This window comes from Neoarius graeffei, chromosome 3 (genome assembly GCF_027579695.1).
Source record: "Neoarius graeffei isolate fNeoGra1 chromosome 3, fNeoGra1.pri, whole genome shotgun sequence".
NCBI classification, from domain to species: domain Eukaryota; kingdom Metazoa; phylum Chordata; class Actinopteri; order Siluriformes; family Ariidae; genus Neoarius; species Neoarius graeffei.
Genome location: NC_083571.1, coordinates 120668273 through 120680859, shown reverse-complemented (window position 1 = coordinate 120680859; position 12587 = coordinate 120668273). Strand labels below are relative to the sequence as shown.

Sequence of the window (12587 nt, the reverse complement as noted above, 5' to 3'; positions counted from 1 at the left end):
GCAGATATAAACAAAATTCATGTACAGGCCCCAGGGAGGTCCCTGGGGGGCACAACATCCACCCACCCCTTCCCTCAATGCCATTCACATTATGTTTACTAACACAAAATCTCGACAGATCTTCACTAAACTTGGCATGTAGGCACAGGAGATAGCCACAATTTGGCAGAACTCAGAAATTCCATATTTGGGCCCTAGGGGATCCCTGTTGGGCCCCTGGGTGGTGGATGTTTGGATTTTTGTTTGTCTTGGGTTAACATCACCATTTCTCAATGGATCTTCACCAAATTTGACATGGAAGTCTGGGGGCAACCCAGAATTTTGCAAAACCCGGGCAACACCGGGTAACCTGCTAGTGTGTGTGTGTGTGTATATATATATATATATATATGCGGCATAGTGGTGTAGTGGTTAGCGCTGTCGCCTCACAGCAAGAAGGTCCGGGTTCGAGCCCCGTGGCCGGCGAGGGCCTTTCTATGTGGAGTTTGTATGTTCTCCCCGTGTCTGCGTGGGTTTCCTCCAGGTGCTCCGGTTTCCCCCACAGTCCAAAGACATGCAGGTTAGGTTAACTGGTGACTCTAAATTGACTGTGAATGTGAATGGTTGTCTGTGTCTATGTGTCAGCCCTGTGATGACCTGGAGACTTGTCCAGGGTGTACCCCGCCTTTCACCTGTAGTCAGCTGGGATAGGCTCCAGCTTGCCTGCGACCCTGTAGAACAGGATAAAGCAGCTAGAGATAATGAGATGAGATGAGATATATATGCATACCCAGCAACCAACTTCCCCTTTCCATTCAGGGTTGGTTAGAGCATTAGGAGGCTGATTGAAAGCAGAATGACATCCAAAACTGAGAACTTGCACTATTACCCTTGCTTGCGCTGCACCCATGACTGAACTCTGGCTTGGGTGGAGCTGGAATTTGGTCTGGCTAGGAGAGCATTGTATGGTTGGTGATAGTAGTGGTAGCTAGAGGGATGGGTTATGGTTATGAAACACTTTCTCCTGCTGTGTTGGACCTTGTGTGGACTTGCTTGGAATGCAGCAGTTCTGTCCTCAAACTTTGGCTGATGTGTCCATTTCTGATGTAATTCGACAGTCTGAGTTTCTTCCTTCCTTTGGTTTTTTGAGCCATATGGAAGGGATTTGACCAATTCAGCAAGTAAAGCCATTTGATTATGATATATTGTGATGTTACTTCTTCCGTTCATCCATTGACAAATAGAGAAAATTTCAATGCTGAACTGACAGAGCTGTGATCTCACAGCTGCTTACATAATCCACATAACATGCAGCTGCTGGAACTAAGATCAAGTAAGACTTTGTTATAGAGAGGGTTTCATGGATAACTTCTGTCAGTGAAGAAAGAAATGAAGGCTCCAGCATATTCCAGCATTTTCTAGCTATGTGGATAATAGTGGCTATTTAAGTGAGATGTTCTGTGCCTTCCTGCATCCAAGAGCTCTGACCTCATAGCACATAGCTTGCACAATCCAATAAACATGAATTTGCTGGAACAGAAATGTAGTAGAAGGGCCATAGGAGCAGTGTTTGTTGTTTTAAAGATGTTTGCCTGCCTAACTTCCAAACGTGGATAAAGAAATGGTGTCACCAACCTATTTCAGCATTCCAGTTACTTAGGAATGTTTAGCAATCCTGTAATCAAAAGACAAGCTCTAACCAATGTAGAGACATTTTCTCTCCTAATTTCCAGTAATGGAGATAGAAAACAGAGGCTTGAACATACTGAACATCCTGAATGTCCTAGATAGTTGGAAAGCAATGAAGTTTAAGCTGGATGTTAATCATCCTCTGGCTTGTTCCATCCAAGAGCTGTGGTTTCATAGATCACATGTCAAATCCAATAAACACAAATGTAGTGCAACTGGGCACTAAAAAGCTTGAAAAGATGTTTTACTGCCTAACTTCCAGACACAAAAGTAATCCAAAAACAAGAGTAATCCATAGCTACTTAGAGAACAATGAGTGCATTGAATTTCGGTTCCTTACTCCCGCCATAACTTGGGATCATCTTTTCATCTTCATCTTTAACTTCTAGATGTAAACAAGGAGGTGCTGAAATATTCCAGCAATCCCTATGTACTTAGAAAACAATGTGAGTTTAATGCCACTTTTTAGCACCTTTTTTTACCTTCCTCCATCCAAGTGTTGTGATTTCACAGATATTTGATCAATCCAGTAAGCATGAAACTTCTGGAACCTAGTAAAAGGGCAAGTGAAAATAAGTTTATTCAGAATTCTCTAGGTTTAACTTCCAAAAGTGGTGAAAGAAATGAAGGCTCCAACATATTCCAGGACTCCACTGCTAATTAGAAAATAATGACTGTGTTAGCAGTGCTTTGACCTTCACTACTTTCTTCTATCCAAGAATTGCAATCTTTTCAAGACATTTTAATGCCTAACTTCCAGACGCGGGGAAAGAAACAGAGGCTTTGACATATTCCAGGACTCCTGAGTTTTTTGTATAATAGTAGGAGGATTTTGACCTTTGCTAGGGCATGGCACTCACTGGTGGGGCGTGAACAGGCTTGTCAACAGCAGCAGGCCACATGGGGGATTTATAGGCTGCAAGGGTGTGCTGAGAGGCCACCAATCTTGGAATTCATTTGAGCTGTATTTCTTAACTACTTGCCCTGTGGAAAGTTTTTTCTTTGTGGTGGGCAGAAACTGTAGCCTTACTTTGATAAATTGGGGAAATCACGGCCAAAATGCACAGCAGACTAAGATGCTCATGAAGTCAGTTCAGTATTCCAAGTTTAAAAACAGTCAAGTCAAGTTTGTTTGTATCGCGCTTTTAACAATAGACATTGTCCCAAAGCAGCTTTACAGAATCTGAATGACCCAAGACATGAGCCAATTTTATCCCTAATCTATCCCCAATGAGCAAGCCTGTGGCGACGGAAACAGAAAAAAATAAAGCAGCTGCTTAAGTAAAGAGGAATGAATTTCAAAGGAAATAAATAAAAATCATGGTGTGATCTGTAATGCTTGGTGTTTTTTCAATCTTCAATTGTCCAGTTTTGGTGAACCTGTGCCCACTGTAGCCTTAGAATCTGTTGACAAGAGTGAAAGCCTATGTTTACCTCAAGTTTCAATGCGTTGTGCTTTCTGGTTTGCTTTTCTGCTCACCACAATTGTTGAGTGTTTATACGACTTACCGTTGCATTCCTGTACGCACTCATTGGCCACTTTCCTCTGATTTCTCATATCAACATGACGTGTCTATCCACAGAACTTCTGCTCACTGAACTGCTGTTCAGCATTCTGTATTATGTGTGAAAACCCCAGGAGATCAGCAGTTTTTGAAACACAAACATTGCATTTGAAAGTAACATTGTAGATCCTTTTGGACATGGACGTCACTAGGATTGAGAGATGGGCGGGGCTTAGCCCCAGGAGTGTGTTCAGTAATGGGCGTGTGCGCCAAAATTTTTTTTATTGCTCCTACATTGGCTTCGTCAATTATTCATTATTTGAAGAACATTTATCAGAATCTGTTATTTGGATCACTTTCTTTTTCTACCCTGCTATTTCTCTCCTAAGTCTTCAGGATATATTCTTTATATTAACAAAATAAGTCTAAATCAGTTCATTAGAGGCTGGGGCTATGTTTATGAAGAAAGATGTTTGCAAATATCTCCATCAATGCATTTGGTAAAAATTAATTAGGTTATATTCCAAATAAAGCTATTTATTTCAGTCTAATGCACTGAACAGGAGACAACATAATGGTGTGGTGCTTTATTTAATTAGTTTAGTTACAACTAGCTTCATTCAAAATCCTAGTGAAATCTGACAATACAGACAAATATGAATGTTTCTCAAACATTTATTCTGCCAAATGAGAATACCGTATACCTTAACCCTTTGGGGGACACTTAGTTTTCAGAGCAGATATCAAACAAATAAATAAGCTTAAACTGATAGTGAAGTGTGGCGGCACAGTGGTGTAGTGGTTAGCACTGTCGCCTCACAGCAAGAAGGTCCTGGGTTCGAGCCCCGTGGCCGACGAGGGCCTTTCTGTGTGGAGTTTGCATGTTCTCCCCGTGTCCGCATGGGTTTCCTCCGGGTGCTCCGGTTTCCCCCACAGTCCAAAGACATGCAGGTTAGGTTAACTGGTGACTCTAAATTGAGCGTAGGTGTGAATGTGAATGGTTGTCTGTGTCTATGTGTCAGCCCTGTGATGACCTGGTGACTTGTCCAGGGTGTACCCCGCCTTTCGCCCGTAGTCAGCTGGGATAGGATCCAGCTCGCCTGCCACCCTGCAGAACAGGATAAAGTGGCTAGAGATAATGAGATGAGATGATAGTGAAGTTTAGAAAGAAAATTTGCTCACCATTTCTGTCCTATCTCAAAAACAGCTTTCATTATTTAAGTGCTAGCTAGAGCTACTTTACGAGATGGGCTAAAACACAAAGAAAAAAACTAAGGTCTTACTTGGTCTTATTTACTTTAACTCAAGGAAAGCGTTGTGGGCTACTATGTTGTGGCCAAATAGGCTACCTCGTTCAATTAGTGGCCTAGATCAAACTGTAGCTAAACCGTCTCAAAACGATGGATTGGTTGAACTCGGCCCTGTTTTCTCTGTTGACATTTACTGACCTCGATCACACAGACCTCTTCAGCATCAGCTCCCTTGTCACTCTCCTGTTCCTCACTCACTCTCTTAAAAAATCGTCATATATCCATCTAGCCAATGAATTGAAAGGACACATTAAATCTTCTCTTGCCATAACTACTGCTACTAATGGCATTTAGTTTTCACTCGCAATAGTTGAAGAACATACCAATACACAGATGGGACAGAATATAGAAAGCTGTCAAGTTTAACTGTTCACGCTAATATATTTCCATAAAGTTCAATTTAGCTGCCATAATGTTAAAAGGGACAAGTAGCCTACAACATCACATTTTCTTCCCCTTAGATAAACGTAGGTAATGTTAAGCAATTAACAATGACTGACATCAACTTCCAATCTCTTGTTCACTGTATCATTCACTGCGAATTAAGTCCTCTTCTTCTCTTAACAACTCTGCCGGCCTCAGGAACTTAATGTTACAGCAAGTAGGCCTAATAACATACAGCTCCCGCCTGAACCACGCATGCCCGCCTACTTGGCTATGCTGGGAAACATAACGATAATTTTATTCGTGTCGTAGCTAGAATCTGTCCCTCTGAGTTACATGTTGGTCCTGGGATTGAGATGCTGGCCTCTTCTGCCCCTCGGACCTGCTTGATCCATCCTGGTGCCCTGTGTCTGGTCGGAGTTTTACCGCACCGCTCCTGTGAAGGACGGCCCCATGAGGACAGTTGAGGGTTATACCTGGAAGATGCTCTGGACTCTTACAGTAATGCTTTTATGGCTGAGGACTACAGTTGTCTTGCTAACTTTAGGACTGCAGTTATCATGAACAGTTTTGCACTCAAGTTTCCATCAATGAAGAGTTATAACATCAACGAAACTGTCCTCATGTTAAAACTGTTAATGTTATAGTCAGGCTGTCTGTTGTTGCCCAAATGAGGATGGGTTCCCTTTTGAGTCTGGTTCCTCTCGAGGTTTCTTCCTCATGTCATCTGAGGGAGTTTTTCCTTGCCACCGTCGCCACAGGCTTGCTCATTGGGGATAAAATTAGCTCATGTTTTAAGTCATTCAAATTCTGTAAAGCTGCTTTGCGACAATGTTTATTGTTAAAAGCGCTATACAAATAAACTTGACTTGACGACATATTATTGTTTGACTCATTTTCTTGCTGGTTTGGGTTATGTGCAAGTCTGCACTATTTTATATATATATATATATATATATATATAAAACACTATGACATGGATACCACCCCCCCGCCGGGGGTGAGAAGGAGAGACACTGCCAACTCAAAACCCATTGCCCAAGTCAACATCAAGTGCGGCATATACCAAGGAGATGCGCTGTCACCACTGCTGTTCTGCATAGGCCTGAACCCCCTCAGTCAGATCATCACGAAGAGCGGCTACGGGTACCGATTCCGTAGTGGGGCAACAATCAGCCACCTGCTCTACATGGATGACATCAAGCTGTATGCCAGGAACGAGCGAGAAATAGACTCGCTGATCCACACCACCCGGATCTACAGCGATGACATAGGGATGTCATTCGGATTGGACAAGTGTGGCCGGATGGTCTCAAAGAGAGGCAAGATGATCCGGACTGAAGGGATTGACCTACCAGAGGGCAACATAGGTGATATCCAAGACAGCTACAAGTACCTTGGCATCCCACAGGCTAATGGAAACCATGAAGAGGCCACAAGGAAGTCAACCACAGCCAAATACCTCCAGAGAGTAAGGCAGGTCCTGAAAAGTCAGCTGAATGGTAAAAACAAGGTCCGAGCCATCAACATGTACGCACTACCAGTCATCAGATACCCCACTGGTATCATAAACTGGCCAAAGGAGGAGATAGAAGCCACAGATATCAAGACTAGAAAGCTCCTCACCATGCATGGAGGGTTCCACCCCAAGTCCAGCACCCTGAGACTATACACTAAGCAGAAAGAGGGAGGCCGAGGGCTAGTGAGCGTCAAGACCACGGTCCAGGATGAAACATCGAAAATCCGAGAATACATCAGAAAGATGGCCCCAAAGGATGAACTGCTAAGTGAATGTCTCAGGCAGCAGAACCCTGAAGAGAGTGCAGAGGAGGAGGAGGAACAGACAACCTGGAGAGACAAACCCCTACATGGCATGTACCACCGTCAGATAGAGGAAGTGGCTGATATCAAGAAATCCTACCAGTGGCTGGATAATGCAGGACTGACAGACAGCACAGAGGCACTAATCATGGCAGCACAAGAACAGGCCATAAGCACAAGAGCCATAGAGGCCAGGATCTACCAGAGTAGATCAGACCCAAGATGCAGACTGTGCAAAGAAGCCCCTGAAACAGTCCAGCACATAGTAGCAGGGTGTAAGATGCTAGCTAGATCAGCGTACATGGAGAGGCACAACCAAGTGGCTGGGATAGTATACAGGAACATCTGCAACCAGTATGGAATAGAAATACCCAAGTCCCAATGGGCCATACCACAGAAGGTGGCTGAGAACAACAGGGCCAAGATTCTGTGGGACTTCAGCTTCCAGACTGACAAACAGATCCTGGCTAACCAACCGGACATAGTGGTGGTGGACAAAGAGCAGAAGAGGGTGGTGGTGATAGATGTGGCGATCCCAGCTGACGCCAACATCAGGAAGAAGGAACATGAGAAACTTGAGAAGTATCAAGGGTTGAAAGAGCAGCTGGAACGGATGTGGAAGGTCAAGGGTTGCGTGGTCCCCGTGGTAGTGGGGGCACTTGGGGCAGTAACCCCCAAACTGGGAGAGTGGCTCCAGCAAATCCCAGGAACAACATCTGAAGCCTCAGTCCAGAAGAGCGCAGTCCTAGGAACATCGAAGATACTGCGCAGAACCCTCAAACTCCCAGGCCTCTGGTAGAGGACCCGAGCTTGAGGATGACATGGATACCACCCCCCCGCCGGGGGTGAGAAGGAGAGACACTAGGCGGCACGGTGGTGTAGTGGTTAGCGCTGTCGCCTCACAGCAAGAAGGTCCTGGGTTCGAGCCCCGGGGCCGGTGAGGGCCTTTCTGTGTGGAGTTTGCATGTTCTCCCCGTGTCCGTGTGGGTTTCCTCTGGGTGCTCCGGTTTCCCCCACAGTCCAAAGACATGCAGGTTAGGTTAACTGGTGACTCTAAATTGAGCGTAGGTGTGAATGTGAGTGTGAATGGTTGTCTGTGTCTATGTGTCAGCCCTGTGATGACCTGGCGACTTGTCCAGGGTGTACCCCGCCTTTCGCCCGTAGTCAGCTGGGATAGGATCCAGCTTGCCTGCGACCCTGTATAAGGATAAAGCAGCTAGAGATAATGAGATGAGATATATAACACTGAAAATTATAGGGGGGCTTGGGAACATTTTAGGGCCCCCCTAAAATGGACCTAACGATGTCCATGCTTTTGGAGCTAACATACATCCATAATTTTGGAGAATCTCACAGAGCTTTTAAGAATATATAACCTAACCTTACAAAGTCACAGCATAGGCATCTATTGTAGTACATCATTTCAAAAAGAAGACTCCAAGCATTCAGTTTCTGCCAAATGGGGAGTTGTTCTGACAGGTCAGTTAAGGTGATTACCTCAGGGGGATTCCCAAGACAACATAACTTTTCTATGATATTTATTACAGACACAAAGTTGGTCTTGGCCTTCAGGGATCTTTTATCAGTGCTGAATGTTGTTCCATGTCATAATGCCTCTCTGAATAATGCTATAGCCAATAAATATTCTATGTAAACAGCCTAATCTTGTGATATTGGAAGTAGCAATGCTCAACATAGTGCAATTTTTATTTTAAGAGGAATCTCCCCAAATTAAGAGAGATCAATTGCCACTTTATATAACATGCTGCCGGTGGTGTAGTGGTTAGCATTGTCACCTCATAGCAAGAAGGTCCTGGGTTCAAGCCCAGTGACCGTCGAGGGCCTTTCTGTGTGGAGTTTGCATGTTCTCCCCATGTCTGTGTGAGTTTCCTCTGGGTGCTCCAGTTTCCCCCACAGTCCAAAGGCATGCAGGTTAGGTTAATTGGTGGCTCTAAATTGACCGTAGGTGTGAATTTGAGTGTGAATGGTTGTTTGTCTCTATGTGTCAGCTCTGTGATGACCTAGTGGCTTCTCCAGGGTGGACCCCACCTCTTGCCCATAGTCAGGTGGGATAGGCTTCAGCTTGCCTGCGACCCTGTACAGGATAAGCAGCTACAAATAATGGATAGATGGATGGATAACATGCTGCATGTTAAATGTTTCAAAACATGAAGAAGTTGATTCAATGGGAATTCACATGGATTTGGGATGCAGAGTTTCAAGCAATAAAATGGAGATGGATGAGTTTAAAACAAAGAGACATGGAAAAAGAAGAAATGTGGAAATGAAATCAACCTGAATCAGTTGGTGTGGAGAGGGCCAAAAGCACCATTTTCTATTTACAGTTTACTGACAAGGTGAAGCACCTAGAAACTGTCAACTGAGGATGACCCTTCCCTCCCTGAGAATTTGGAAAAATGCATAATGTGTTTGGCTCTGGCTTTGCTCTAAAGGCCCCTGACCCTGGGGATGTTATTAAATTCAGTACTGTGTGCCTTTTCAGCACTTACCCATTCCAATGGTTAGTTAAGGGGATTATTTGAAGACAACATCACTTTTCTATGACATTTATTACAAACACAAAGTTGGTCTTCAAGGATCTTTTGTCAGCACTGAATGTAGTTCCATGGATGCTTGCCTCTGTGGAAAACTCCAACTTCAAATGAGGTCATGTTATAAGCATATTCCATGTGACCAGCCCACTCTTATAATCCACATTAATTTCATCTAAATTCTTCACAATATGTGACCCAATGGTGACTTTTCATAGTAAGGCAGAACCTAAAACCCATTGAAATTTGGTTTGGGGTCAAGGCTAAGTGTATATGTTTAGTTTTCCAGGAACTAATCCACTAATCCACTAATGTGGAGGGCCATATGTATATTATCATGTGATATTTTATGCCACCCTCGATAAATAAAGTTTAAAAAAAAAAAAACTATTGTTATTGTCACGGTCACTGTGCTTTTGGTCTGGATAAAAGACTGATTGCCTACATGGTTGAGAGCTAAATACCCATTAATTAGCTTATACTCTGTGTAACTTATAAATGATCAAATTTCTCTTGTAAAATTGCACTTGTAGTATTATTTCTAGGTTAAGGATTTTTGTTTTGTTTTGTTTGGCCAAAAAGGGGGGGGGGGGGGGGGGACCTCCTCCATATATGTACCTTACATGGGGGGGGGGGAGGCTTGAGATTTCCTGGCTGGAATTGTTTATGGCATATTGTAAATGTGATGTCTGAGATGACCCAGACCCTTCCATACCTGAAGCCCAGGCCCTCAAGGTCTGAAAAATAGAGGTGGTAGGATGGCAGCCAGCAGACGAGATCCTGAAGACGTCTCTTTTGCTGCATGTGTGCAGTAAAATTAAGGAAATGAAAAGTATGCCAGAACTGAAAAAGAATGCTTAAGCGGAATACTTCATGTGATAGATTATTTTTGGCATAGCTGCTGGAAAGATTTAGTCTGAAATCAGACGGCACTAACTCACAGATCTATGAAATTAGGTAAGACATAACGTAAATCTAATGCTTTTATCAGTCTTGAAATGAAAGTTCTTCTTTTCTTTTTTATGTATATATTAGTGTAACAGTTGATGTGTTTCTGGTAACCAGATGATAGGTCACATTTTTGAATTTAGTAACTTGTTCATTTAGTTTTTGGTGAGACAGAAAAAAAACTGGCCATGTGAATTGCATTAAAATCTGAGAACATATTGAAGCCATTCAGCTAGTTAGCTCATTATCAGTTTTTTGGCCAAAAAATGTGGATTTCTAGAACATTTGGGATTTGTCATAAATACTAGTATTCATTACAGATGAACATGGAAAAGAAAATGGAGAGGAAATTAGTAATGCTAGTGCGAACATTTTAATTGCATATTTACATATAAAAAGAGTCCTCATAGCTTACTGCATGTAGTGCGTACTAAGTCATTGTGCGTATGTAAATAAACTATGCTCAAGTTCAGAGCTTTGCACACATTACTTTAATCTACAGACAGGTGGCAAAGGAAAAAAACAAAACAACAACAACATAAAGTGTCTTTGTAAAGATTTGGCCCAACACAAATGGCCAGGACAGCTTCAACGTGCCTTGGCCTAGATTCTACAACTCTCTGGATGGACACAATTTTTCCAAAGATTTACCCTCAATTGGTGTTTTGACGATGGGGGTGGAGAGTTGTCCACCACATCACCTGCACTGGCCCATAGGTGTTCAACTGAGTTGAGATCTGATGATTGTGAAGACTATACCTAAGATTTACACCATTATCATCCTCATCAGACCATTCAGTGAGCTCTCATGCACTGTGGATGTGGGTGTCTGGGTGGAGTCTTCCTGGAAAAGACTGCTCCCAGGCAGATAGAAATGTTTCATGATTGGATAAAGGTGATTAGTCAGAAGAACTGAGAATTGGTTTGGGACAAGTGGACCCAAGCTAAATGAACGCCCAACGGCATACAGAGCCATCATTGTTTTCCCTTTAATTTGTCTCCTGCCTATAAATATTGCTTTGAGGTTTGAGTGTCACACTTCTGTACTATACATTGGAAAGAGGATTTTGTAAGCACCCACAAATTGAGGTCCAAAAGAAACTCCATCTTTATTGCAGCAGTAAATCTCCATTCAGCCTTGATTTCCTGCTGCAGCATGCTGACTAAATGATGGTGGAGCAGTGCAGGCCGAGGTGCAGGTCAGGAATTCATTCTAGACCTAACTGCCAGCACAAAGCTGCACATATATAGTCCAAGCAAGGATTTTTAGCTTTGGAGTTGATACAGTGCATTGCGGCCACACACATCCTGAGAGCTGATGTTCATAACGGCATATACTTTTTATATAGAGCAGATGTTTTAGGGGAAAAGTGGAAACACTCCTGTTATATGACAGTTGTTCTATAGTCAGCATGCAAGCCATGTACTTTGACTAACAATTCAGCACAATAAAGCATTGTAAATATAGAGGTTATATGAATACCACTATGAGATCTGCATGTGTGTGTCCCAGCTCCTAATTTCTGTGGATCTGCAAATGAATTTATAGCCTTCACATTAGCACTCAGTAGGGAGAGCAAACTGACAAACAGGGATTAGTTTTCTACTCCCAATTCATTCATATAAAACCAAGTGGGAGTTCCCCCAGTGATCCCATGTGGTTTTGAGAAAACAAAAGTTGCTGCAAGTTCCTCATTAGCCTCTAATTTACGAAGCTGTGTATGTTTTCTCCACAGACCTAGGCTCACCCAGAGACCTGATAACCAGCGACGTAACAGATTCAAGCTTCATGGTGTCATGGTCAGCTGCTCCAGGCCGTGTCAGGCAGTACCGTGTCCACTGGAAATCGCAGTTTAGTGGTGAATCAGGGGAGATAACTGTGCCAGGAGATGTGACCAGTACTCTGTTGGAGGGCCTGAGCCCTGAAACGCAGTATCGAGTATCTGTTTTTGCCTCCTACAACCTTGGAGAGGGAGAACCTTTGGTGGGAGAAGAGACCACTGATGGTACATTGTTTCTTTTATCAAATATTCTTTAAAGGTTTTTGGGTAGCATTTTCACCGAAAAGGTAAACTTGAAAGGCATTGAAGGATATCCCAAACTCAACTCAATCATTACTCTGTATTTCTGGTGCTGGGTGAATGAATTCACTACATCAGCTATGAGGTAGTGTTCTTGTTAACTAGTCAATTTTAACCACAGAATGATTTCTGCTAATCTACTAGATATGACAGTTAGTACTTACATTAATAAACATACTCCACAGCAAGAGCCATGGTTTGGTCTACCATATTTTTGGTGACAGGATAAGGACAGGAAAGGGTTGCTGCATCAGGTACTGCTAGAAACAACATTTTTAGGCTCTTTAGCTATAGCACTGGATTCAAATATGGCATGAA

At 43.1% G+C, this 12587-nt stretch overlaps 1 protein-coding gene across 4 annotated transcripts in view; it reads left to right on the top strand.

Moving 5' to 3' along the window:
* Positions 1-12587, top strand: part of col12a1b (collagen, type XII, alpha 1b) — a 123508-nt gene that overhangs the window by 21041 nt on the left and 89880 nt on the right. For 3 of the 4 annotated variants that reach the window (XM_060918017.1, XM_060918016.1, XM_060918018.1), the window contains exon 14: positions 11925-12194. The exons of the other annotated variant lie outside the window; for it this stretch is intronic. In XM_060918017.1, coding sequence (XP_060774000.1) covers positions 11925-12194 — 270 coding nt within the window. The remainder of the gene's footprint in view (positions 1-11924; positions 12195-12587) is intronic. 4 annotated transcript variants of the gene reach the window in all.